At 48.7% G+C, this 27,877-nt stretch overlaps 1 protein-coding gene across 8 annotated transcripts in view; it reads left to right on the top strand.

Annotated features, from left to right (window-relative positions):
* Positions 1-27,877, top strand: part of PRRC2B (proline rich coiled-coil 2B) — a 108,640-nt gene that overhangs the window by 28,971 nt on the left and 51,792 nt on the right. For 5 of the 8 annotated variants that reach the window (XR_002732556.1, XM_023216924.2, XM_023216923.3 and 2 more), the window contains exons 2-9: positions 8,303-8,472; positions 10,466-10,643; positions 14,368-14,470; positions 17,230-17,302; positions 22,393-22,536; positions 24,888-25,129; positions 25,571-25,692; positions 26,151-26,293. Coding sequence is in view for 7 of the 8 variants with exons in the window: in XM_023216924.2 (XP_023072692.2) it covers positions 8,358-8,472; positions 10,466-10,643; positions 14,368-14,470; positions 17,230-17,302; positions 22,393-22,536; positions 24,888-25,129; positions 25,571-25,692; positions 26,151-26,293 (1,120 nt within the window). In the remaining variant the exon portion in view is untranslated. Of the gene's footprint in view, positions 1-708; positions 923-8,302; positions 8,473-10,465; positions 10,644-14,367; positions 14,471-17,229; positions 17,303-22,392; positions 22,537-24,887; positions 25,130-25,570; positions 25,693-26,150; positions 26,294-27,877 lie in introns of those variants that run through there. The other 3 variants (XM_023216922.2, XM_026457132.1, XM_026457134.1) reach the window with 3 other exon arrangements.

Here is a 27,877-nt window from a genome sequence, read left to right as displayed (position 1 = left end):
GCCTTGGGCTTTTGTCACTATTGTGAGTGGAGGAAAGAGCCATGAAATCTCTAGGTGCCCACCTGTGAAAAGAGTAAAGCGACTGGACTTGCCTTGGGTGAGAATCTGGCTGTTGGTGGCATGGCGTAAATAAATTGCTTGTTTTTGAAGCTGTCCAGCGCCATCGTCTGTGCAGTTGGCTGGAAAGTAGCTGTTGAGCCTGGGCTGACTTACATCAGAACCCGTCGCACCGCCTTTCGTGTCTGCCCCAGTGCTCTCACCGGCAAAGCAGACTCCAGGTCGTGGGGGCATTCAGTCTGCAGCCTGGTGGTGTCCAGTGCAGCCTGGGCTCCAAGCCTGGCCCTGCACTCGGTTGCCTTGGGTGCATTTCCTTCCCTTCCCTTTTCCCTTTCCTTTTCTTGGCGGGGTGCCGCTCTCTTGCCAGGCTGGAGTGCAGTGGCGTGATGTCGGCTCACTACAACCTCTGCCTCCTGGGTTCAATCGATTCTCCTGCCTCAGCTCCCAAGTAGCTGTGACTGCAGGCACGCACCACCACGCCCAGCTAATTTTTGTATTTTTAGTAGAGACGGGGTTTCACCATATTGGCCAGCATGGTCTCGATCTCTTGGCATTGTGATCCACCCGCCTTGGCCTCCCAAAGCACTGGGATTATAAGCGTGAGCCACCGCGTCTGGCCGGGTGTGTTACTTTTCTATCCTGATTGACTGAACCTTAACGTCCTTCTCTGTCAAACAGGCAGTAGTGTCTTCCAGAAAGTGCTGTTGTGAAGAGGAGTAGAGCACATGAGGGCTCAGCAGGGTGCCTGACCCTTGGCGTGCTGGCGGCCACTGATAACCCCTGAATGCAGATCTGCAGTGGTTCCTGGTAAATGACAGGTCATCCCAGTGCCCTGGTCAGGCATCTGACACTGGCTGGCACTCAGGTATGGAGTGAACTTAAGCCTGTTACCCAGAAATGGCTTTTGATAAATTACAGGGCAGAGATGTTCCCCCTGGTGGACAGATAGCAGGAACCTGTTGGTCAGGCGGGCACTGTCTGGAGAGGCAGGGCTTGGATGTGAAGTTGCCGTTGTTGGCGAATCTTTCTGGTTGTTTTTGTTCCAGCAAAGCCTGGGCGCACTTCTTTAGATTATGTGCCAAAATATGCAACCTGGATTCTTTTTCAGTGTTCTTTTCTCCATTCATTCGTTCCCAAATTTATCTTCATATGGGTTTTAAGCCCTTTTTAAATCTGTCTAATGGCAATATTTTCTTTTAGACTGGCAAATTTCAGAATGCTCTAGCTCCCTGTGGCAGTGCCTCTGAGTGGCTGCTGTGGGAAAGGAGGGCTTACAGCAAGGGGACACACAGGCTGGATTTCTTTCCAGCAGGCGTCATTGGGTTGTGTCTGCTTCACATGTCATACTTAGGTTCCAAGTCAGATTCTGTTTGGGGAGAAAAAGAATTCTGTTGCCTATAGAAGGGAGAGAAGGTGAGGTAAAGCCGTGGCCGTAAGCCAGGTTAAACTTATACTCACCTGCGAGGACCTGGTACGTCTCTGCCGGATCTAGTCCCACAGACCTAGGGGTGGGTCAGACCTGGATGGAAATGCCTCAGATCCGCTGGAGAGCTTTTCTCTTGCCTCAGCCGGCTTCCTGCTTCACTCTTGGAGGCTCACCAGTGCTTTGTCCCTGCCTTCTGATGGGCTAGCTTAGCTTGGGGTATGCATGTGTGTTGATGGATGGAAACTCGGCAGGCATTCGAAGCCTGATAAAGCCCTGCGAACAGCGCCCTGGCCTGATGTTTGTGAAAAGCGCTGGCAAGCAGCGGAGCCAGATGGTTGTGGGCGGGGCCAGGCCTCACACTAGGCCTGGTCAGTGGAGATTCCCTACAACGGGAGGAAATCTGAATGATTCTGGTTTATTTTGGAGTTGTGTCCAGTGAAAGATCTCTCGACTGCTCTGAAGCAGGTGTGCATACGCTTTGTGAAGGACCAGGCAGTGACTGTTTTAAGCTTTGTGGGCCACAGATGGCCTCTTGGTTATTTCTCTTCAGGCTGACTAGTTTGCCAGCCCCTGCTCTGAGGGAACGTTGAAGCTGGAAGATTGTCCACCTTTGCAGTCTTCACTGTGGAGAGAGTGATTGTCCTCGCAGGGGCTGCTTTCATTCACTGCAGCAGTGATTCGCCTGGTTGCTTGTTGGTATCCTAAGTTTGTATAGGAAATAGGATCCAATCCCAGGCTTACAAGAGGTGGCTGATTCCACAGTAAGCCGTTTCTTTCTTTCTGGTGTTTGTTTGTTTAAAACAGATTTTTCTCTCTGTCGCCTGGACTATAGTGCAGTGGCCCAATCTCCGTTCACTGCAATCTCCACCTCCCAGGCTCAAGCAATTGTCCTGCCTCAGCCTCCCCAGTAGCTGGGATTACAGGCATGCATCACGACACCCAGCTAATTTTTTTTTTGTATTTTTAGTAGAGACAAAGTTTTACCATGTTGCTCAGCTTCCCATGATCCACCCGCCTCAGCTCCCCAAAGTGCTGGAATTACAAGTGTGAGCCACTGCGCTTGGCCAGTAAAACCATTTTTTTATTTCTGTGGCTGTCAATTGTCAACATTGATGGACTTGATTTTAGGGTAAGTGCTTGTCTAGGCCACTCCTTCAGTAGATGAGGAAACTGAGGTCTAGAGAGGCCAACAGTGTGCCCAACAAGGGCAAAACTTGGTTAAAAGGTTGGTGGCACTGGCTGGGTGCAGTGGCTCATGCCTGTAATCCCACCACTTTGGGAGGCCAAGGTGAGCGGATCACTTGAGGTTAGGAGTTTGAGACCAGCCTGGCTAACATGGTGAAACCCCGTCTCTACTAAAAATACAAAAATTAGCAGAGCGTGGTGGCATACACCTATAATCCCAGCTACTTGGGAGACTGAGGCTGGAGAATCACTTGAACCTGGGAGCAGAGGTTATAGTGAGCCAAGATTGTGCCACTGCTCTCCAGCCTGGGCGACAGAGTGAGCTTCTATCTTATACCAAAAAAAAAAAAGGGCACTAAAGAAAAAATTTGTACAAGCAGATTAAGTGCAGATGTTAGTCCAATGTGTTTCTTGTACTGGCTTCACCAAGGCTCTGTGATTGGAAGGGGTGGAAAACATTTCACCTGGAACATAGAAGGTGCCCAGTTAGTATTTGTTAGGTGATTGGATTTACTGGAAGGACATACTTCAAGCAACAGTTGTAGACAGACTAACATCTCTTAAACACAATTCTAAATTTCCCAGAGAGTGTCTCATATTTGAGAAAGGTTTTTTTTTTTGAGATGGATTCTCACTCTGCTGCCCAGGCTGCAGTGCAGTGGCACAATCTCGGCTCACTGCAACCTCTGCCTCCTGGGTTCAAGTGATTCTCCTGCCTCTGCCTCCCGAGTAACTGAGATTACAGGTGTGCACCACCATGCCTGGCTGCTTTTTTTCTGAGACAGAGTTTCACTCTTGTTGCCCAGGCTGGAGTGCAGTGGCGTGATCTTGGCTCACTGCAACCTCCGCCTCACAGGTTCAAGCGATTCTCCTGCCTCAGCCTCCTGAGTAACTGGGATTACAGGTGTGTGCCACCGAGCCGGCTAATTTTTGTAGCTTTATTAAGAGACGGGGTTTCCCCATGTTGGCCAGGCTGGTCTCGAACCTCTGACCTGAGTGATCCACCCACCTCGGCCTCCCAAAGTGCTGGGATTACAGGTGTGAGCCACCATGCCTGGCCGTTTTAGTATTTTTAGTATAGGCGGAGTTTCACCATGTTGTCCAGGCTGGTCTTGAACTCCTGACCTCAGGTGATCCTCTCACCTTGGCCTCCCGAAGTGCTGGGATTACAGGCGTGAGCCACCATGCCTGGCTTGAGCAAGGTTTTTTTCCTTTTGTTTCCACTAGGGTCTGGGAAAGTATGAATCAAACCTTCTTTGAGAAGTGTGGTGTGTGCCAGGTAGTTACACCGAGAGCTGTGTGCATTCTACCCTCTGCCCTCAGGCCTGGTCAGCACAGAGTCAGAGAAAGATTTGTTATCAGCGAACTGGTAGAGGCCAGGGCAAACAGCTTTTAAGAGGACTTTTTAAGGAATGTTTATTGAAACAAATGTATTTCTGGTCAGTTTTCAGAATTAAATGACATTTTAGTTGGGCATGGTGGTGCATGCTTGTAATCCCAGCTACTTGGGAAGCTGAGGCAGGTGAATCACTTGAACCTAGGAGGCAGAGGTTGCAGTGAGCCGAGATCACGCCACTGCACTCCAGCCTGGGTGACAGAGTGAGACTCCATCTCAACAAAAAGAAAAAAAAAATCACATTTGATTTAAGAAATCATTCGATATTGCCAGGCACAATGGCTCACACCTTTAATCCCAGCACTTTGGGAAGCTGAGGCAGGTAGATCACTTGAGACCAGGAATTTGAGACCAGCCTGGGCAACATGGCGAAATCTTGTCTCTACTGAAAATACAAAAAATTAGGTGGGGTGACGCATACCTGTAATCCCAGCTACTCAGGAGCCTGACGTAGGAGAACTGCTTGAACCTGGGAGGTGGAGGTGCAGTGAGCTAAGATGGCACCACTGCACTCCAGCCTGAGCGACAGGGAGAAACTCTATCTCAAAAAGTAAAGGCATTCAATGTGAAATCTAGACATGCTTTTTTTTTTTTTTGAGACAGGATCTCACTCTGCCCTCAAGGGGCTCGCAATCTAGCCCAGGAAAGGATGCTCTTACTAATTACGACTTTTGGGGAGTGGGATAGCAACTCACTAGACCCAGCCTCAGGGAGGGAGATTTCAAATGGCCCAAGGACCCCAGGGCAAGGAAGCAGCCAGGTCGTGGGCACTGCGATCAGAATTGGGCACGTGGGACCGACTCCCATCCTGAGCATTGCTGCCCTTTGCTCTGGGGCAGGAGGCGAGCTCTGGGGAGGGCTGCTGGGGTCAAGCAGCTGCTGGCAGGTAACTTGAGGGCAGTGAGTGCTTGGAAGCTCTTTTGCTGGTATGTTTCTTCATTGTGCCAGACTCTCCTACACACTCTAGTACATTCAGCATCGTTGGGCTTGGCTACTGAATGTGGGCGGTCCTCCCATCATTGTGACATCAAAAATGCTCCTGCACATTTTCAAACACCCTGGTATTCCTTGGCCCATGGCCGCAGCTGAATAAACTGGGATTTGGGTGAGGGAAGGGAGTTAAGTAACCAACCAGGATGGCTGAAGCCATGTGGGGCAGAGAGGAGAATTTCCTTGAAGAAGGGTGCAGTGTGGGCCCCTGGTTGTGTCCCCTGCTCGTACAGATTGGACTTATGACCACTCATCCCTTGGCATCCATCTTCTTGCATTCTTCATGAGCATTTCCTGATAGGAATTGCATGCGGATCTGTCCCTCAGTGACCGGCGGATCTTAGGCATTAGTCAGTACCTGTTCAATGAATGAAAGGATGGTTTGCACACTTGCATATTTGACATGGCACCGCCTCAGTCAGCGTCTTTTGTCTCACTTGTTTTGGCCTCTGTTTGTAATCGATTTTCACTCCTTGTGTTTTATTTGGATCATAATATAGTTTGTGTGTGTGTGTGTGTGTGTGTGTGTGTGTGTGTGTGTTTTTGATGGAGTCTCGCTCTGTTGCTCAGGCTGCAGTGCAGTGGCGCGATCTCGGCTCACCGCAAGCTCTGCCTCCTGGGTTCACGTCATTCTCCTGCCTCAGCCTCCTGAGTAGCTAGGACTACAGGCACCTGCCACCATGCCTGGCTGATTTTTTGTAATTTTAGTAGAGACGGGGTTTCACCATGTTAGCCAGGGTGGTCTTGATCTCCCAACCTAGTGATCCACCTGCCTCGGCCTCCCAAAGTGCTGGGATTATAGGTGTGAGCCACCACACCTGGCCCATAATGTAGAGTTTTATCTTTAAAATCATCCTTTAGGGTATAGATTACTGCCCCACCACATCGCATGTGTTCCTCCTGGCCTGCATGGTGTCAGAACAAGATGGTGAAATGGCAAACCTTGCTTCCGCAGCTACTACCAAGTGCCTTTTACCAGACAGTAATAAATTGATGAATTGTAGTTGTTGCCGTTGTGTCATTGAGGGCATGTTAAACATATGCCTTAATTATTGCTTTAGCTTTGTTTTCCAGTGAGAAGTGATGGTCACTTACACAAGTTTTCTTTTTTTTTTTTTTTTTTTTTTTTTTGAGACGGACTCTTGCCCTGTTGCCCAAGCTGGAGTACAATGATGCAATCTCGGCTCGCTGCAACCTCTGTCTCCTGGTTTCAAGTGATTCTCCTGCCTCAGCCTCCTGAGTAGCTGGGATTACAGGCGTGTACCACCATGCCCAGCTAATTTTTGTATTTTTAGTAGAAACGGGGTTTCACCATGTTGGTCAGTCTGGTCTTGAACTCCTGATCTCGTGATCTACCCGCCTTGGCCTCCCAGAGTGTTGGGATTACAGGTGTGAGCCACCGTGCCTGGCCTACAAGTTTTGTTTTTTAAGAGATGGATTCTTGCTCTGTTGCTCAGGCTGGAGTGCAGTGGCCTGATCATAGCTCACTGCAGCCTCAAGCTCCTGGGCTCAAGTGATTCTCCTGCCTCAGCCTCCTAAGTAGCTGGGACTACAGGTGCATGCCAGCATGCCCTGCTAATTATTTTTATTTATTTGAGATGTAGTCTCCCTCCGTCACCCAGGCTGGAGTGCAGTGGGGGCAGTCTCAGCTCACTGCAACTTCTGTCTCCTGGCTTCAAGCGATTCTCATGTCTCAGCCTCCTGAGTAGCTGGGATTATAAGCATGCACCACCATGCCGGGCTAATTTTTGTAATTTTAGTGAAGATGGGGTTTCACCATGTTGGCCAGGCTAGACTCGAACTCCAAACCTCAGGTAATCTACCCACTTCAGCCTCCCAAAGTGTTGGGATTATAGGTGTGAGCCACCACGCCTGGCCTATTTTAATTTTTTTAGACATAGTGTCTTGCTGTGTTGACCAAGCTGGTCTCAAACTCCTGGCCTCAAGCAGTCCTCCCACCTCAGCCTTCCAGAGTAGCTGGGGTTACAGGCATGAGCCACTGAGCCCATCAAGTGTTTTTGGTTTTTGGTAAGGAAGCTTAGAACCTATTGCCACAGTTGGGGATGGAATAAAAAGCAGTGAAGCTCTTGGTCCTCAGTGCCTGGCACACAGGCCCTTGGCGGGCACTTAGTATTTGTTTTTGTTGTGTTTTTTTTAAGACGGGGTCTCGCTTTGTCGCCCATGCTGGAGTGCAGTGGTGCAATCTTGACTCACTACAGCCCAGGTTCAAGCAATTCTCCTGCTTCATCCTCCTGAGTAGCTGGGATTACAGATATGTGCCGCTATGCCTGGCTAATTTTTGTGTTTTCAGTAGAAATGGAGTTTCGCCATGCTGGCCAGGCAGGTCTCGAACTCCCGACCTTAAGTGATCTGCCCGCCTCAGCCTCCAAAAGTGCTGGGATTACAGGCATGAGCCACCACGCCCAGCCAGACACTTAGTATTTTGAGTGAGTGAGTGAGTGAACTGATGAGGAGAGCACTAGTAGACTCATGGACACCTGTAGAACATTAGAACGTGGCAGAGGAAGGTCTTTTCAGGGTTGTCCCTTGCAAGGGGCAAGTACAGATGGCATAGCCCCCATGTGGTCTCTCCCTTGCCAGCCCTGGGGAGTTCTTGCTTTCTGGTTTCCATGCATGTACCTTAGAGAGCCCTTTCGTTGCCTAAGCAGATGTTTTCTCTCTGGGTACTAGTTGTTTATTTTGAAAAGTGCATATACCTGATTATTTCTGAAGGCTGATACTCTGGTTGCCCTCCTTTGATTTGGTTTTGCTTGTCCTTGGGATTAACAGCCATGGCATAAGTGGGTTGTGTACCTCCCCTATTCTGCTAGCCTTATTTTCAGTGTTATACATGGACGTGCTACAAGTACTGAGCATTAATTTTTCCATCTTGAGCTGTCCTTGACTTGGAGAGGGCTCTGTTGAAGTTTACATGTCAGTGTGGTTGGTGTGCAGTAGGCTCCAGCCAATTCAGACACAGTAAGAGGAATTAACAGCAGGTAGGGATTGGGGGGTACTCCACAGATTGCTTCGGGGTGTCTACAAAATGCCCTGTAAATGTGAATGAACAGCCTGTGAGTGGTGAGAGCAGTTTTCTAAGGACAGTCCAAAGCTGTCTTCAGATCTTCAAGGAGATCCATGATTCCTAAAGGATTCACTTTGCTGGATCAGAGGTTCTGCTGGAGTGACACTCGTTTTTTTTTTTTTTTCCTCTCTCTCTCTTTTTTTTTTCCTTCTCTATTTCAAAGGCAGATCGGGAGCGGTGCCGAGAAAAATTTCCTTACTAGATGACATTTCATCGCAATGTCCGATCGTTTGGGGCAAATTACCAAGGGCAAGGATGGGAAAAGCAAGTACTCGACTCTCAGCCTGTTTGATAAGTATAAAGGAAAATCAGTAGACGCGATTAGATCCTCAGGTAAGGCCCGAGGTTGAAGGCCAGTTCCTCAAACTTTCTCCTAGTGACAAATCCCAGAAACCCAGAGTTCCTCACCTGGTTAGATAGATGTGGTCCGTGCACACCAGGCTTCTGGGCATGCATGTAGAATCACTCTCTACTTCCTGCTTGAGGTGTGATTTTAGAGCCTTGAGCATCCTGGCTCTTCCTGTAGTGGAATTTTCTCCATTTATTACCTTATTGAAGCTGGGGAGATTTCTTTTTTCTTTTTTGAGACAGAGTCTCACTGTGTCACCCAGGCTGGAGTGCAGTGACATGATCTCAACTCATTGCAACCTCCACCTCTTGGACTCAAGCAAGTCTCTTGCCTCAGCCACCTGAGTAGCTGGGATTACAGGCGTGAGCCACCACGCCCAGCTAATTTTTGTATTTTTAGTAGAGACAGGGTTTCCCCATGTTAGCGAGGCTGGTCTCAAACTCGTGACCTCAGGTGATTCACCTGCCTTGGCCTCCCAAAGTGCGGGGATTATAGGTGTGAGCCACTGCGCCTGGCCAAAGCTGTGAATATTTTTATCCTGATGGGTAGAGTGGGACTTAATAGGCACTAGTGTTATCCTTTTTTTTTTTTTTGAGATAGAATTTCACTCTTGTTGCCCAGGCTGGAGTGCAGTGGTATGATCTCAGCTCAGTGCAACCTCCACCTCCTGGGTTCAAGTGATTTTCCTGCCTCAGCCTCCCGAGTAGCTGGGATGACAGGCATGAGCCACCATGTCTGGCTAATTTTGTATTTTTAATAGAGGTGGGGTTTCTCCACGTTGGTCAGACTGGTCTCAAACTCCATGCCTCAGGTGATCCGCCCACCTCGGCCTCCCAACGTGCTGGGATTACAGGCAAGAGCCACTGCACCCAGCCAGTGTTATCCTTAAAGAATTTTTAAAATTTTGTTTTTAAATTTTTATATTTGTTTATTTACTTTATTTATTTATTTTGAGACTGGGTAGCTGGGATTACAGGCATGTGCCACCACGCCTGGCTAATTTTTTTTTTTTTTTTTTTTTTTTTTTTTTTTTTTTGAGACGGAGTCTCCCTGTGTCTCCCAGACTGGAGTGCAGTGGCACGATCTTGGCTCACTGCCAGCTCCACCTCCCGGGTTCACGCCATTCTCCTGCCTCAGCCTCCCGAGTAGCTGGGACTACAGGCGCCCGCCACCTCGCCCGGCTAATTTTTTGTATTTTTAGTAGAGACGGGGTTTCACCTTGTTAGCCAGGATGGTCTTGATCTCCTGACCTCGTGATGCACCCGCTTCGGCCTCCCAAAGTGCTGGGATTACAGGCGTGAGCCACCGCGCCCGGCCGCTAATTTTTGTATTTTTAGTAGAGAGGATTTTGTCACATTGTCCAGGCTGGTCTCGAACTCCTGGGCTCAAGCGATCTACCCACTTCAGCCTCCCAAAGTGCTGGGATTACACGCGTGCGCCGCCATGCCTGGTGTGTTATCAGCCTTTTTAGCTGTCATGGTTCCTGATAATTCTGGAACTTATTGGAAAGGTTCATGCTGATCCTGTTCACACCCCTTGAAGACTTCATGAATGTCGAAGGGTTCCTGTTCAGTCTTGGTTTGGGTCTAGGTAGAGGCTGTCCCTTTAGTCCTGTAATGAGACCAGAGCTGTCTCAACTTGCAGAGAGGTGGTTCCTCTGTGAGCTGGGGGTTCCTGGGCCTGGCTTCTCACCCATGTCATAAAGTCCCCAAGCCTCGTCCTGCCCACTAGTGAAATGGAAGCCTTTGTACAGGTTTCAGCAGCTCCTTTGTCCCTGTAGTCTTCAGTGCACAGCTTGTAAAGTGACTAAAGTGACACCAAACACTTGTTTGTTCCACTGCTGGTCTGCCCTTTGTTTTTTGTTTGGTTAGCTTTGTCATGATCACTTAGAGTTTGAAAGAACAGCTAAATGCATCCGGCCTCTTTCCTTCTGTGACCTTTTTGTGCGGTGTCTGTTCCATGCCCCTCACCCTGCAGTTATTCCTAGACATGGCTTACAGAGTCTTGGGAAAGTTGCCGCAGCCCGGCGCATGCCACCGCCTGCAAACCTGCCGAGCTTGAAGTCTGAAAACAAAGGAAACGACCCCAACATCGTGATAGTACCCAAGGACGGGACGGGATGGGCAAACAAGCAGGATCAGCAAGACCCAAAGAGGTAAACGGAGGAGGTGGGTGGTGAGTGGGAGCTGGCACTCCAGGGGTGGTCCAGTATCCTTCCCTTTGGCAGACTAATCCCAGCCCTTTGACCACTGCAGCGCTAGTCTTGCCATGGCAGAGCTGGAAAACTGGGAGATGCAAATGAAGCCGCTTCCTCTCGGGCCCTGGTGCTTCGTGTGTTTCTTGTTCCCTGCCTTCATTTTCTCTGGCTTTTAGAGCCATTGGAGCAGCACATCTGTGGACAGCCTTGTCCCCGGTGACCAGTTTCCCCCTGTGCCTTATTAGGAAAGGCCTCATCACCCCATAGGAGCTTATGTAATGACTCAGAGCCAATTCCTGTAAGAAACACTGTGGACAGAGCTGGGGCTTGAGGACTTCAATCCTGGTGGTGGGTGTCTCTGTGAGCTGAACTTGGCAGAGAATCATGCAGCCTCCGTAATCGTGGGCCCAGCAGCTTCCCAGATAGAGGAGACTTCTGCCGTTGCTCTAAACAGACCCAGTCATCAGAGCAGTGCAGGACTTCCAGAAGCCCTAGGGGGCCGAGGGCAGCATGGTGCTGTCATCAGAAAAACAGCTCCTGTGTGGTGGGCTGAAAACACAGGGCCTGGCTGCCTGGGGCCCACTTGGATGGCTGTACCTTTGTCTCCTACTGCAAATCCTCTCTGAGTGTTCAGCCAGTGCCAAGACAATTCAGGGAAGGGGATGTGTTCAAGGAACGACAGGGCCTTGTTGAGGCTGGCAGGCAGAAACCTGCTGCTGGGGTTTGCCTGTTAAGGAATGTGAACAAAGCTGTCTGATGGCAGCGCCCTCCTGGCCTGCATCTCTGGTGGCCTCCGTGCTGATGTAGGAAACCGGACAGCAAAAGGGACCCAGATCTCACCCTGCCGACCCCTGCATCCTTTTCTTTCAAGTCTGTGCTGGAAATGACCATGGCAGCTTTTGTAAAATTGTTGCCTGTAGTTACTTCAGACAAGATGTAGAGAGTGAGCTAGTTATTCAGCTAGATGATTATAAAGTAGTAATCACAATAGGGCCTTAGAAGTTATTTTTAAAATGTTTCTAACAGTTCGTTTAGGGATCGTATTGATGGGCGGTATAGCATAACTTTTAAAATCTGCCAGCCCTGCGTGGTTTCCAGCTAGACCACTTACTAGCTTGATGGAACCTGGAGAATTGTTTGACTTCTGAGCCTCAGTGTCCCCCCTTGAAGTAGGAATGATACCTGGCTCTGCTGATAGTTACAAGGTATCCATGAGGCATTGATGGGCTAGCACAGATCAAGTGCTTAGCCCAAACCTGGCACAGAGGAGGGGCAGACATTGGCTGCTGTCATCATTGCATTCAAATGGTACTCATTCCATTTACACCATGAGCTCTGGAACAAAATGAATATTGCACATTTTAATGGAAGGACTGAAATGCCTCTGCACCACCAAAAGTTCTAGAGAGGACAGAGCATTACTCCCTCCTGTTGTCCAGCCTTTACTCTGCCTTGGCGGCTCCAGTGAGGGCTAGTTGTGTTGGAGCATGTCTGCCAGGCAAGAGGTGAGGACGGAGTGTTGGTGAAGGCACAGATCCCGGTGTGGTTCTCTGCTGCCCCGGGCCACATCCTCCCACCAAGGTATCAGGTGGCAAGTGGGCCCACAACGTGGGAACTCAGTCCTTAGTTTTGGAGAACACAAAAGTGCGACTTCCTGGAAGCTTCTCTTGTTAGGTAGAAGGAGATGTAAGAACCTAATCAGTACCTTCTGTTTGTAATAATCACGAATGGTGAGTTGCCTGGGTCAGGTGAATCTTGGAAGATGGTGTCTGTATAGAGTTTGGCTTCCATTTACACATAAGCCACTTGTATTGGAGGAGTTCCCATCTTGGGGGTGGCTGCCCTCCTTGAATCTTGTTGAGTGGAAAGTTGCCTACAGTGACTGGAGGGCTGACTTAGAGCAGAAACCTTCGTTCGGCCATTTTTTGTTGATTTCATCACTTCACCTGTGGAGTGTAAATTCACTGACACAGCCTTTTTTGGAGGGCAGCCTGGCAATCGTTTAAACTTCAAAACATCTTTTGATCCAGCATTTCCATTTCTAAGGTCGTATGCCATGGAATTACTTACAGAAAAAGGGTGCAAAGATATATATTTTAAAAATTCTTGACTGGGTGCGGTGGCTCACACCTGTAATCCCAGCACTTTGGGAGGCCGAGGAGGGCGGATCACCTGAGGCCAGGAGTTCAAGACCAGCCTGACCAACATGGCGAAACCCCGTCTCTACTAAAAATACAAAAATTAGCCGGGCATGGTGGTGCATGCCTGTAATCCCAGCTACTCGGGAGGATGAGGCAGGAGAATCGCTTGAACCCGGGAGGCAGAGGTTGCTGCTGTGAGTGGAGATCGTGCCATTGCACTTTAGCCTGAGTGACAGAGCGAGACTCCATCTCGAAAAAAAGAAAAAAAAAATTCTTATTGTAGGCCGGGTGCAGTGGCTCACGCCTGTAATCCCAGCACTTTGGGAGGCCGAACTGAGCGGATCACATGAGGTCAGGAGTTCGAGACTGGACTGGCCAACGTGGCGAAACCCCGTCTCTACTAAAAATACAAAAATTAGCCAGACACGGTGCTGTGTGCCTGTAATCTCAGCTACTTGGGAGGCTGATGCAGGAGAATCGCTTGAACCTGGGAGACGGAGGTTGCAGTGAGCTGAGATCATGCCACTGTACTCCAGCCTGGGGGGCAGAATGAGACTCCGTCTAAAAAAAAAAAAATTCTTATTGCAGTTGTATCTGTAAGGGGGAAAAGAACCCGTTTGAACGATTGGTTAAATTATGACCTATCTAGTTGTATTATGTGGTCATTAAAAGCAAAAGGAAGATCCATTTCTATGGTGATGAAAAGATGTTCCGATGCATGAAGTAGAAAAAGTCATAGAGCTTTATGTATGGGGTCTCCACTTCTGTTGAAAAAATACCATATTCCTGCAGTGTAAAATTCTGCTGGTTAAAAACAAAACTATATTAACAGATATAGAAAAGTCTGCTTGGAGTTTCTCTCTGGGTGATGAGATCATGATGTTCTGTTACCTACTTTTATTTATAAGTTTATTTTTACTATGAGCATGTATTTCTTTTATAAGCTCAGAGAGGGTTAAAAAGTCACCCCTCTGAGTAGGTATGGGCTCTGGGTCTGGAATAAGGGGCACAAGCCTTTCATTCCAGTGATTCAGTTTCCCTGTTGGCAAATCCTTCACTTTCATTGTTTACAGTGAGCTTTTAGTTTTTGCAGACAGAAGGCTCTACAAGAAGGCAGAAAAGTTTCATTTTTAAAAAAAGAAAGGCCAGGCAAGGTGGCTCACACCTGTAGTTCCAGCTACTTGGAAGGCTGAGGTGAGAGGATTGCTTGAGGCTGGGAAGCGGAGGTTGCATTGAGCCAAGTTTACCCCACTACACTCTAGCCTGGGTGATAGCATGAGACCCCCTGTCTCGAAAAAAAAAGAAAGAGGCAGAGGACTGTCTTGTGCTAATTTTAAATGCCAGTGACTAGAACTAAAGCATGGTTTGTTTTCTCATTAGTTTTTGCCAGCATAAAAATCTGCTGGGGAAAGTTGTATTTTTGTTGGCCAGAGGAGGTCTGCTTCCTGTGAGCAGCTGAACAGCTGTGGCTTCTGAGAACGCAGAGACCTGGCCAGCGCACTCTGTGCGGTGCCTGACCCCACTGCCCTGCCTTTGTCTAGTTCCAGTGCGACGGCCTCTCAGCCGCCGGAGTCGCTGCCGCAGCCGGGTTCGCAGAAATCTGTCTCCAATTTGCAGAAACCGACACAGTCAATCAGTCAGGAGGTAGGTGCTGGGACTCCATCCCAATTGTTTCCTGGGCATAGTAGCCCCTAAATGTCCTTGTTGCTGGGGGCTGGGAGGAGTTGCTACTGAGAAGTGTGGTTGTGCATGGCCTGTCTATTCCAGAGGCACACCCAATGAGTGACTTTAGAAAACCAGCATGAGAAACTGTCGTGGTCACTGGTGAAGAAATTTAATCTGCAACTTTTGGAAAAAGACCTCAGATATGGTGCCTGTTGACTTATCTTGAGGCATAGTCACTCAGGCTGGACTGCAGACTAGTTCAGGGTGAAGCTCCATGGAAGCGTCACGTGATCTCCATGGAAGCTTGGGTCACAAGAAGACAAAAAGTGGCAGGTCACAGAAAGGTTCACTGGCCGGGTGAGTTCGAAAAACAAAATGAAGTGAGCTCCTTTACTGCAGTACTTTTCAGTGCCTTTCATGTGCTAATACCTACTGTGGCTCTCTGAGAAGAGGATATAATGGGCAGCAGTCCCTAAATTTATTTGTCCCAGGAAACATTTCTTCACCAAATGTCTCTCGGGACTAATATCTCTTAGAATACACTTTGGGAAATACGAAGCTACAATCCTTTAATTGTTGATACATTTTAAATGTTTCTCTAAGCAGAAAGTAATGTTTTCACCAAGCAAGAGCTCATAACACACTCAGTCCCTCAGAGTCTCGCTACGGGTTTCTAGAGATTGGCAGGAGGATATACTTAGCCGGAGCTGGAAATCTAGATGAGAAGTCTGAATTTTTTAGAAGATGAAAAGAAATGTAGACATAGATACCTCGTATTCACGAGCTCTCTTGGCAGCGGGAATGAACATATTTTGGTTTTGCTTTGCTGCATGGGCAATATGAGGTCTCAAATGTCATCCCCTCTGTGCTGTAACCATACTTGGGAAAGTCTGTGGCTTTGCCAGGACACCCTCTCCCGACCTAACACTGAACTGTGCTTTTAAAATTAAAGACAAAGAAGAAAAGAGGGGTCTGTGATCGTGCAAGATGCCCTTTTCATTGGCCTAAATCTACTGGGACCTTAGGCTAGTCAGAGTATTTAGAGTTGAGTTCCTTTCTGTTCCGCAGAATTTGAAAGAGAAGGAGTGAGCTGATAGAGCTCAGAGATCAGATTTGCCTCTGAAACCTGTTGAAGATGTATGTGCCCAGACCCCCACCACTGGGGGGACTGTGGGTGAGGTCCTGGGCATCTGTTTGAATGAACTGCTGAAGGGGCAGCTCTATGCCAAAGAAGGGGAACCCATCCTGGCCCTGGCACAGGGGTCACCATATCCGGTGCTCAGTGCTGCTTTGCTGCTACCTGGTGTCTCTCACTTGTGAGGCGCAGGTAAGAAGAGGCACCCGGTGTTGGGCGAGTTTTAGAACATCTCCACAGAGGGATCACAGCAGCTCTGCTCTTGGGATGTAGTTTGCCAGCAGTCTCAGTAACACCTTCTTGGTCCTATGTGTGCTCTTTCTAGTTTAATGCCAGGGGAGTCATCCCTGTGACTGCAGAGGGGAGGGGAGTGGAGGGATGGGATTGCATTAGCATATTAAAGGCCCACAGTGGAGACCTTATGTGGAGGGGAGCCCCTGTGCCCCCTGCTTGCTGCTGGATCTGAAGGCCTCTAGCCCACCTGTGGGATGTATCTGGCCCCAGCTGCACTGCTTCCATTGTGCCACTGACCTCACCCTTCTGTAGTCCATGGCGGGGAAACTGTATAGGCGCCCCGGGCCACCAGTGTAAAGCATTCAGGGCACCTCTGTGATGAGTAAATGGATTGCTGTACCCGGTCAGCTCTGCATCACAGACAAGAGAAACAGTTGTTTGCCTTGTGATTGGATGGTGCTGGCTGAGGTGGGTGGGAGAGGGTAGTGATTTAATATAGCATTTCATCTAGTAAGTGGGGAGACTTCACAAAGCAGCAGCTTGTTTTGTGTATTTTTACCTTCAGTTAGAAGAAGAAGTCTGTAAGTTGAATTTTAGTTGAATGGAAAAGACGGGGTGAGCTTAATGGTTAGAGACTCGAAAGGGCACTGGACATAGGCAGGCTGGAGACTGGTCCTGGTTCTGCTGTTCTGCATCTGACTCAGTCACTCTTCTCTTAGCCTCAGTGGTGAATGTGACTAGAGCCTCCCCAGGGTGTGGTGAGCATTTGGTCAGGCTGGGTGTGCCTCGCATAATGCTCACCCTGACGACTTTTCAGCAGAGGTGACCTGGTATGGTTCTCAGGAGGGGAGCTGTGCCTTGTAGAGTCACAGTCACTACAGAATGTGCTGCAGCTGGCCCACTCAGCTCAAGATCTGGCACGTTGGCCTTCCCCTGTTCGTGTTCCTCGTTAGCAGCGGTGCAGTTTTAAAAACACGTGCCGGAACTGGGCCTTAGTCTTTGTCTCTGGAGCAAAATAAAGTAGCTCCATGTGGACATGGGAGGTTCCAGAGCACCGTATAGAGGGAGACAGGTTTGGGTCCTGGCTTTGCTGTGTCACCATCTATGTGACTTGAAGCTGATCACTCCCCAAATCCTGCTCCTTGTCTGTAGAGTGGGCCTGGCATTTTCTGGTCCCTGGGACTGCTGTGTGGAGTGTGCATTGCAGGGGTCGTTCAGGGCTTCGCTGCTGCTCAGAAAGTGGTGGTGGATGGATCTGTATAGGGTTCAAATCTAAGGGGCTGGCCTCTCAGCACCTTGTTGTAATGGGCTGTTATTGTACAGTGGAATAAGGGAGCTGGCCCTCTTCTGATTCTCTTCCTTCTTTCAGAATACAAATTCAGTGCCAGGTGGACCAAAGTCATGGGCACAGCTGAATGGAAAGCCAGTAGGACACGAAGGTGGTAAGTGCACACGTGTGTGTGTGTGTTTGGGGACAGTGGGGAGGGGGAGGTAAATGCCTTTTCCAGAATGTCTGGTTGGGTCGAGGCACCCAGAAGCTTTGAGGACTCTTTTCCGCAAAGAGGTACTGTTCTGTGGAGCCCTTGCCTGTGCACAGCAGGGCACTGACTCTGCAGAGGGGCCAGCTCTTTGGTTTCTTTGGATGAGTGCTCTTGTTGAGACAGGAGTGCTGACTGGGCTGTGCTGCTGGTGGGCTCCTGTTTGCTCCGCGGTCGCGGCGTTACCAACACCATCCGCTTCCTCTCTCCTGGGACTGCAGGAGGGAGGTGTCACGTGGTGTGGCTTGGGTTGATGAAGAAGCTGGCTGTGGGGTTGGAGTGGCCCGCCTGGAGGATGTTCTATCCAAGCACTCCGAGGGTTACGTGGTGTTACCAGAAGTGCTGCGCCCAACATACAGGAAGCTCCCTGGAAGCAGAACCCACTGTGCTGCTTCCGTGGAGCAGCTCAGGAGAAAGATGAGGGCGATGGACCAAAGGAAACAGTGTTCAGAGTTTTAAAAAATAAATGCATGGGAATTACACATTCACACGGCCTCCGAGGCAGGCCCAGGATAGTGGGCTAAAGCAGTTTGGTGAGTTCTGTGCATCCAGGCTGCCCTCCAGCCCCCATAGTCCTTGGAGAATGTGGGTCAGCAGATGTTCTTGAGAAAACCAAAAGATCTGGATTTTCCACATGAGCTCTTCTAATTTTTGATGATGGCTTGAATGTTTCTAGCATACTGTGCTTCAGACCAAACTAGGCAGCAGCTCTGAGTGGGAAGGAAAGTGGTCATGGTGTGGGCCGACAATTCAAAGGAATATACTGGGGAAGGCCCACAATTCACTTTCTCCTGTAAAGCAGCACTGACTGCCCTTTTTTACCTTTTGCCCCCATCCTGGTATCGCCTTCTGCCTCCTGCGCTACCCCTGCCAGCCAAGGCTTCACCAGACTTGGTCTTTAGTAGCCTATATTAGAAAACCAGCTGCACATCCTTCATTCCTTGAACCTCACCCCCAGCCTGCCATGCCTAGGAGACCTGCCCCTTATGGGTTGAAATCCCTGTGCTCAAAGGCTCTTCCCTCAGTCTCCAACGGGAAATGACCGATCAGTCAATGTGCCAATTGGATTTCAATGCCCCAGCTTCTCCCAAGGGGCTGAGGGTACAGATCGAGTGCCAGCAGGAGTGCGGTGGTGCGATTATAGCCATTGCAGCCTCAATCTCCCGGGCTCAAGCAATCCTTCCTGAGTAGCTGGGACCACAGGTATGTACCACCACACCTGGCTGATTTTTTTTTTTTTTTCCCATTTTGAGTAAAGAGAAGATCTCACTATGTCGCCCAGGCTGGTCTTGAACTCCTAGGCTCAAGTGATCCTCCCACTTCAGCCTCCTGAGTAGCTGGGGCTGGGACCACAGGTGCATGCACCACCACGCCTGGCTTATTGATTGATTGATTGATTGATTGAGATGAGATCTCACTGTGTTGCTCAGGCTGGTCTCCAACTCCTGGGCTCAAGTGATCCTCCTACCTTGGCCTCCCAGAGTTTTGGGATTACAGGCGTAAGCCACCGTGCCTGGCCTCGAAAGGGTCTTTGAAGATGCTTTATGAAGAACATTCACTGGACTTGTAACTGGTTCTTTGGCTTTCCATATCTTATATTTCTGTAAGGTAGAATTTTTTGTTTGTTTTGTTTTGTTTTTTTTGAGATAGTCTTGCTTTGTCACGCAGGCTGGAGTGCAGTGGCATGATAGCTCACTGCAAACTCCGTAAGGTTAGAATTTTTAAAAGTAGATAGAATATATTTTATTTAAAAAGAACTACAAAAATTAACAGAAAAACCCCTATATAGATTGGCCCAACTCCTGTGGAAGCCAGTTTGGCACTGCCTGGCAAAATAATAACACATAATAGCCTTTGACCTAGCAAGTGCACCCTGAGGAAATTACTCTACAAATTATACTTGCCCATGTGTGAAATGACCTGTGTACAGGACTATTCACTGCAACATTCTAATAGCAAGAGATTGCAAACAGTCCCTTGAAATGCCTGTAAAATTATGGTACTTTAATGAAATGTGATTTGGCTATAAAGAAAAAAAGCAGTTTTCTATTGATTTGGCAAGATATCCAGGTGAAGAAAAGTACAGAATGGTATGTATAGTATCTTACAATTTGTGTAAAAAATGGGGGTGAGGGCTGGATGTGGTGACTCACACCGGTAATCCCAGCACTTTGGGAGGCTGAGGCAAAGGGATTGCTTCAGTCCAGTAGTTTGAGACCAGCCCGGGCAACATGGCAAAACCCTGTCTCTATAAGAAACACAAAAAATCAGCCGAGTGTGGTGGCAGACACATGTAGTCCCAGCTCTTGGGAGGCCAAGGTGAGAGGATTGGTTGAGCCCAGGAGTTTAAGTCCAGCCTGAAAAGCATAGCAAGACCCTATCTCTACTCAAAATTTAAAAAAAGAAAGAAAATAATTGCAGGCAGAAACCTGCCAGCCCACAGAATTGACACACTGGGCAGGGTGAGGGCCAAGTGTAAAAGTCAGTTTCGGTTCCCCATCTTGTGCTAGAGTCACGCATCTATGACACTGTCAGGAGTGTGGGGATTGGAGGGTGTTGTCCACAAGTGTTTTCATGACTCTTTGGAATTCAAAAGGGCTTTTCCTGAATTGATAGACTCAATTGATAGGTCACCTGAAACAGACCCAGGAGACCTGATTGCATGTTTGGGCAGAGGTCAGACACTCAGACACCAGCTGCTACCCCACCAGTGGCTCAGCCTGTGACCTTGGAAGAAGCCCCCCGACTTTCCTGCCTCAGTTCCTTATGGTGGAGAACAGATGGCAGGTGAACATCATAAAGCATTGAGACCTTATAAATACCGGTATTTTGCTGTGAGACTTTTTTCCTACTACGCTTTATTCTTATTAAGATTAATCCATGCTTACAATAATATCTTCATGATTCTTGAAGCAGAAGGAGGAGATGGAACGGCAATATTGAACAGATGCTGGTTTGTTTCCTAATTTCAAATCTACCATATTTTTTTTTTTTTTGAGTCAGGGTTTCGTTCTGTTGCCCATGGGGGCTGGAGTGCAGTAGCGCAGTTTTGGCTCACTATAGCCTCAGTCTCCTGGGCTCAAGCAGTCCTCCCACCTCAGCCTCCCAAGTAGCTGGGACTCCAGGCACACACCACCATGCCTGGCTAATTTTTGTGATTTTTGTAGTGATGGGATTTCATCATGTTGTCCAGGCTGGTCATCCTGTATTTTAAAAATGAGAGTTTTTATTTGATTCTTGCCAGTGACCTTCTACCATAATGAAGCGACTGAGTCAGAGCCCCCTTCACAGAGCCCCGGAGCTCCTTCATGACACTTGGAGGCCATCTCTGGCTGACCATTGGTGAATGGTGTCCAGTCTCACCCTGTCAGGTTTATTTGAGCAAATTGCTGCCACATGCCTGTGTGGTGATCCAGCCGCGCCTTGCTGGCACCGTCAGCTTTACTGAACAGGTCCATGGATCAGTGGTGCTAAGAATAATTTAAACTACTTAAGGGAAGACTGGGGTTTAGCTGTATAGGGAACAAGGCATTCCACAGGGGGCCATTTGTTGTGTGGTGTCGCCCCTGTTCCTAGATTTCTCCTGTGTGGAGTGTGCTGCGTATTCCAGATCAGAAGACACGTCCCATTTTTAATCCGTTCATCTGAAAATGGTGGCAGAACCTCTGCTAAGTTCTGTGTGTGAGGGAACAACATTAGGAAAGTCTTCTTCTCTAAAGCAGGTTGTAATGTCAAGGAATGAATGAAAGAATGAAGAAATAAACTGTTCCCAGGATTATAAGAGTGGAATGTTTGGCCTTGTAGGGCTCAAGGAACTTAGTAGAAAATGCAGAAGGACAGGTGAATGAGGAGGTCCTCGTGTGTACATCTAATTTCCATCTGATCTTACCAGCAGCTTTTATGTTACGTTACGTAACGTTACGTTACGTTACGTTACGTTACGTTACGTTACGTTGTTATGTTGCTTCTTTGAGAGGGAGTCTCACTCTGTTGCCCAGGCTGGAGTGCAGTGGCTCACTGCAAGCTCTATCTCCTGGGTTCACAGCATTCTCCTGCCTCAGCCTCCCAAGTAGCTGGGACTACAGGCGCCCGCCACCATGCCTAGCTCATTTTTTTTTTATTTTTAGTAGAGATGGAGTTTCACCATGTTAGCCAGGATGGTCTCAATCTCCTGACCTCATGATCCTCCTGCCTTGGCCTCCCACAGTGCTGGGATTACAGGCGTGAGCCACCGTGCCCGGCCTGTTTTATTATTTTTAGAGAGAGGGTCTCACTTTGTCACCTAGGCTGGAGTGCGGTGGCGCGATCTCGGCTCACTGCAACCTCCACCTCCCGGGCTCAAGCGATCCTCCTACCTCAGCCTCCTGAGTAGTTGGGACTACAGGCGCCTGCCACCAAGCTAATTTTTTGTAATTTTTGGTAGAGACAGGGTTTTGCCATGTTGCCCAGGCTGGTCTTGAACTCCTGAGCTCAAGTGATCCACCCGCCTCGGCCTCCCAAAGTGCTAGGATTACAGATGTGAGCCACTGTATCTGGCAAAAGCAGCATCTTAATCCTTTTGGGGTCGCCTGGGTCAGGGATGGCAGCACTCTCTGTAGGTGTTGCCTCCACAGGAAAGCAGTTGCCTTCTTGGCCTCCCCTGGGCTGATTTTACAGGAGGCGGTGCTTGTCTGTGGTCCCAGGCAGTCCGCAGAACCTTCCCTGCTGGGGCAGGCTGTGGCCTGGAGTTGCTGTGATATCTTACCCCATTCCCTTTGTAAGCAGGCACTGGTCCCTGCAGGTCAGCTGGGAAGGGACATCATGATGTCAGCAGCACCCTCGCTTGCCACCCTCAGCGCTCCCCAATGGCATCTGCCAGCACAGAGCACCCTTGTGACAAGGCTCCCTTAGAAAGCCCAGTTGCAGGCAACATGTCTTTCAAGGTGTGGAGCTGGGAAGCAGACGACTGTTGACTCCATCTCACTTCCTCCATGTCTACCCCGTCTTCTTGACAGGTTTAAGGGGCTCAAGCCGACTGTTATCCTTCTCTCCCGAGGAATTTCCGACGCTGAAAGCAGCTGGAGGGCAGGACAAGGCTGGCAAAGAAAAGGGCGTCTTAGATCTGTCGTATGGGCCAGGACCAAGCCTCCGCCCTCAGAGTAAGTGACCGCAGCCTCTGGGCACTCGATGGAGTCACAGAACTTCCTCCCCTCATCTCTCTGTGCTCCTAGAAGGGTGCTGATGTCACTGGGGTCTCCGGTTCAAGCTGGAAACGTGGCTTTTTGGCTCGTACCCGATCTGTGCGTCCATTGGACTTGCTGCCTAGGCCATTGGGCATTGTGCCTTTTTTGTCTCTTGGGTTGGGCCAGGCCTGTCCCCTCCCCTTCTGTCATCCAGTTGTTAGTTTTGCTGTGCCTGGTAACTGTGGCAAGGATGGACAAAGGACCAATTAACTCAGGTCCCCAGTTCAGGAGCTTGTTTTCTAAAGCTCCCAATCCTAGCTGCGTCTAGTCAGAATCACTGGGGAGCTGGTGAAGGAGTCTGATTTCCAGTCCTCCCCTCCCCCAGCCCAGTTAGGACCTGTATTTTTAACCCATTCCTCTGGGGATTGTGACTTAAATCAGCCGGCACTGTTCTCTACTGCTCCCTCATCTTAGGTCGGCCAGGGAAGGGGCCAGATTGTGTAGCACTTCTTGCTGGAAATTTCTCCTTGGAAGCCGAGGGTGGCTGAAGGTTAAGGTGGTGTTTAGGAATGCGATTTTCCACGTGTTCTACTCAGGGATTTTGAAGTGGCTCATGTAGTCCAGGGGACTTGATCAGGTCTTGAAACGTGAGGGCCTTTTGTTTGCTTGTCTTGAGGCCTCTCCCATTCAAGTCAGAAGTGATGTCCTGTAAGTCAATGATCACTGTGGATGTGTCTTACTTAAACCAGCACTCACTGCCTTTCCAGTGGCCCACACAGGACTGGTTTATTTTGCTTCGTAGTTTTGTTTTTTTTTTTTGAGATGGAGTTTCACTCTTGTTGTGCAGAGTGGAGTGCAATGGTATGATCTCGGCTCACCACAACCTCCGCCTCACAGGTTCAAATGATTCTGCCTCAGCCTCCTGAGTAGCTGGGATTACAGGCATGCGCCACCACGCCCGGCTAATTTTGTATTTTTAGTAGAGGAGGAGTTTCTCCATGTTGGTCAGGCTGGTCTTGAACTCCTGACCTCTGGTGATCTGCCCGTCTCAGCCTCCCAAAGTGCTGGGATTACAGGCGTGAGTCACCATGCCCGGCCTTTTTATTTATTTATTTATTTTGAGACAGAGTCTTGCTCTGTCCCCCAGGCTGGAGTGCAGTGGTGCGATCTTGGCTCACTGCAACCTCTGCCTCCCAGGTTCAACCGATTCTCCTGCCTCAGTCTCCTGAGTAACTGGGACTACAGGCGCCCGCCACCATGCCTGACTAATTTTTTGTATTTTTTAGTAGAAATGGGGTTTCACTGTGTTAGCCAGGATGGTCTCAATCTCCTGACCTTGTTATCCACCTGCCTCGGCCTCCCAAAGTGCTGGGATTACAGGTGTGAGCCACCGCGCCCGGCCTGTTTGCTTCATTTTAGGGGACATGAATTATATCTTTCTGGGATTAATTAAGATGAGCTGCTTTGTGGGACTATAAAAATGCGGACATAGAAGAAGCTTCTAAGCATCAGTTTCATCTCCTCATTGGAGAAGACGAGGAAACATGGATGGGGTGACCTCGCCTTGCCCCAGATCTCACAGCAAAGGGGTTGAAGGACTGGGGTCAGACACGTCCTGGGTCTCTTTTCCTTAAGGGTTGTGTAACTCAGAGACTGTTGTGCTTCAGCTTCTAACCAAAAGGTGACCGAAAACAGGGATCTGTTGTCTCATTTGATTTCTTGTTGGCCTCTAATAATTTCCACCCGATCTTACTACATTTGGCAATAGAAAGCATCATTTAAAAAAGACAGGTTGGCAGGTTTCCGTCTGTGGGCTACACAAGTGCCCCGCACCTCCGCTGGAAGGACAGCAGCTGCACTTTGCCTGTCTTGTGGGCTGGGGGATCTTTATTAAAAGGTGCCACTGCTAATCAAAGCCTGAAACCACCGCGCCTGGAACTCGCTCCTGTTTTAACGTGTAGTCCAGTGCTGACCCTAAGTGGGCTGGTCAGCGTTCGTTGGAGGAATGACCCAAGGCTGTTTTCATCAGGGCTGGCTTTGAAGACTAGGGGGGAGGGTGGTGATTGTTACTCACTGAGGAAGCCTTCTCTCTGAGTAGATCTCATTTTATATTTCACAGTCAGACTTCCCTCAGCAAGTTCATCCCCATGGCCAAGGGTCTGCCCCAACCTTCCCTGACAGATTTAACAGTTCTTCACTTTTGGTGTTTTTTGTTTTTCATTTTATTTTTTTGTTGAAGGAGGGGGTCCCTTGACCTTCAGAACCTCATACGATCCCTCCTTCCCCCTCCTCTTCCCTCTCCCCTTTTGCTGCCTTTCAATTTCCAGATGTGACAAGCTGGAGGGAGGGCGGTGGGCGACACATAATTTCTGCCACGTCTCTGAGCACCTCCCCAACTGAGCTGGGCAGCAGGAACTCGAGTACGGGAGATGGAGCCCCCTCCTCGGCATGTACCAGCGATTCTAAGGACCCCTCTCTCCGCCCGGCTCAGCCTGTCCGAAAAGGGGCTTCACAGTTCATGGGAAATGTATACCACCCACCTACATACCATGATATGCTTCCTGCTTTTGTAAGTCTTCAGAGTGTACTTTTTTTCCCCCATCAAGTTGGATTGTGTCCAGCAGATAGGTCAAGTGGTTGAATGTCCCCCTTGGGGTCTCCTGTTGGCCCTGTTACCCTACTTCTGAGGCTTCCACTCGTTTTGCATTTTCTCTCGCTGCTTTTTAAATCTTCAGGGCCTCTGGCTTCTTTCCCTGGTGATGTGGATATCATTTTAGCCTTTGATTCTTTAGAAACAGGAGAGGCAGGTTTTCCCTGACATAGGTCCCCAGGTCTACTTACTGACAGCAGGAATGAAATGGGGGAGATGGCGGTAGGATTAATTAGGAAACCCCAAGACTTTCCTGTTTCTTTTTCCCATTTTCCACTTTACAAAACACATTCTGATTTCAGTGGAAATTGCAATTTGGGCCATTACCAGCAAATCCTGTTCATCGATGTTATGTTTCAGATGTGTTCGCCAAAGTCATCAGAAAACCAGGGTACAGTGGAACGAGGCTCTTTTCCCCTTCCTCAGCTCCGCCTTGAACCTCGAGTTCCTTTTAGACAGTTCCAGATGAATGACCAAGACGGGTGAGTCCATCGCGTTACAGTCACAAGTGTAGAGATGAGTCCGGTGGTGATTCTGGTCAGGATGAGGGCACGATGAACAGAAGTGCTGTGTCTCCTGGAGACCACAGAGAACTTTACCAGCTCAGCGTGGCAGGGTGTGTGGGGTGGTGGCTGGGATTCGGAGCTGATTGAGAGATTGAATCATGATTTCAGGTGCCTGGTAGAGTTGAAGTTCTGGCACGTGCATGTTGCTGCTGCCCTAGGCCTTAGCGACAACCATGTAAAACTGCAGGACAAAGCAGAACTTCTTTCTGGGATGTACTTGTTTGCTCATTATATATTTCTTTTAAAGGAACTGATAGAAATATTAAACATGAACCTTTGCAGTGTGGAACTTATTTTTGGAAAGGTATTTGATTTTGCTTCCGTCTGTATACTGAACATGATTCCATCATCTTTACTTTTCTCTCTTTTATCAGAAAAGAAAACAGGCTGGGAGTGTCTCGCCCACTCCGTCCGCTAAGGCAGCTGGTGGAGCGGGCACCACGGCCCACTATTATCAATGCAGAAAACCTGAAGGGCCTTGACGATCTGGATGCCGATGCTGATGATGGCTGGGCAGGTGGGCAGAGAAGCACGGATGGTTTAGACGGGCAGGACCAAAATACATCTGTGCTTACCAGGGATGGAAACCCCCTGGCGCCACCGTGTGTTTTCCCTTGGCAAGATAGGGACTAAGAGCAGGACAGGGAAGCAGCCCCGATGCCCTCCTTCCTCATTTACTCACCGACTAGCGGTTCCTTCGTGGCCAAGCCATTAGCTTCTTTTGGTTTTTAGTCTCGATCTTACAGTTTTGTTGTTAACTTTTAAAAAATTACTGATGATACAAAATTTAAACAAAAAAGAAAATAATAGCTCCCAACCACTGATGACTCAGGTTCAATGAGTACCAATGTTCTGCCATTCAGTTTTTGTTTAATTTTTTTCCAAGAGACAGGGTCTCAGCTACTCTGGGCATGCTACCTATGGGTTAGCCCTGCTTTGCAAGGAGCAGTAAAAAAAATAAAAAGGAAGGCTGGGCACGGTGGCTCATGCCTGTAATCCCTTTGGGAGGCCGAGGTGGGCAGATCAAAAGGTCAGGAGATCGAGACCATCCTGGCTAACATGGTGAAACCCTGTCTCTACTAAAAATACAAAAATCAGCCAGGTGTGGTGGCACACACCTGTAATCCCAGCTACTCAGGAGGCTGAGGAAGGAGAATCACTTGAACCCAGGAAGCAGAGGTTGCAGTGAGCTGAGATCGTGCCATTGCACTCCAGCCTAGGTGACAAAGCGAGACACCGTCTCAAAAAGGAAAAAAAAAAAAAAAAAACAGATAGAGAAAGGGTCTGGCTGTGTTTCCCATTCTGGAGTGGAGTGGCTGTTCGCAGAGTCCATCATGGTGAACTGCAGCCTCAAACTCTTCCTCCTGCCTCAGCCTCTGGAGTAGCTGGAACTACACGTGGGTGCCACAAACCCGGCTTGTTCTGCCACTCTTACTCCTTTATCCCTACCCACTCCCTATCCCCCAACCTGATTATTTTCTTTCATAATTCTTTTTATTTATTTTCAGGTAGATTTTAATTATAGTGAAAGGCACTCATGTCACATTTTACCTGTACAGTTTTACAAACGGATATGTGTATATCATACACATCCATATCCAGAGAGAAAGAACATTTCCCTCACCACCCCAGGCTTCCTCATTGCCTCTCCAGAGTTCTGCCCGTGACTGCTCACCAGCCTGCTGCTCTTCTGATTCACTTTACCCTAGATTAGTTTTGCCTAGTTATCAGACTTCAGATGAGTAGAGTCATACAGTTTTTACTCTTGTATGGTTTTCATATTCATCAGTGTTGTTTATATGTCAGTTGCTTTTAGTTGCTGAGATATGTCCTAATGCATCAATATACTGTAATTTGTTTATTCATTCAAAAGCCCCACTCTACACCGTACTTCTGTTTCTCTTGGTAAATATCTAGAATTGTTGGGTCAATGGGTAGGCATAGGATTAAGTGTTTAAGACCTGTCCAAACCTTTTCCCCTGGTGGTTATGCCATTTTACATTCCCAACAGCAGTGTGTGAGAATTTGGTAGGTCTGGAGCTTACATTTTGGTGTTCATCTTTTTTTTTTTTTTTTAAAAAGAGAGAGGGTGTCACTTTGT

The sequence above is a fragment of the Piliocolobus tephrosceles genome, chromosome 14, assembly GCF_002776525.5.
Source record: "Piliocolobus tephrosceles isolate RC106 chromosome 14, ASM277652v3, whole genome shotgun sequence".
NCBI lineage: Eukaryota > Metazoa > Chordata > Mammalia > Primates > Cercopithecidae > Piliocolobus > Piliocolobus tephrosceles.
The sequence above is the reverse complement of the archived record's forward strand: the minus strand, read 5'-3'. Positions and strand labels throughout refer to the sequence as shown.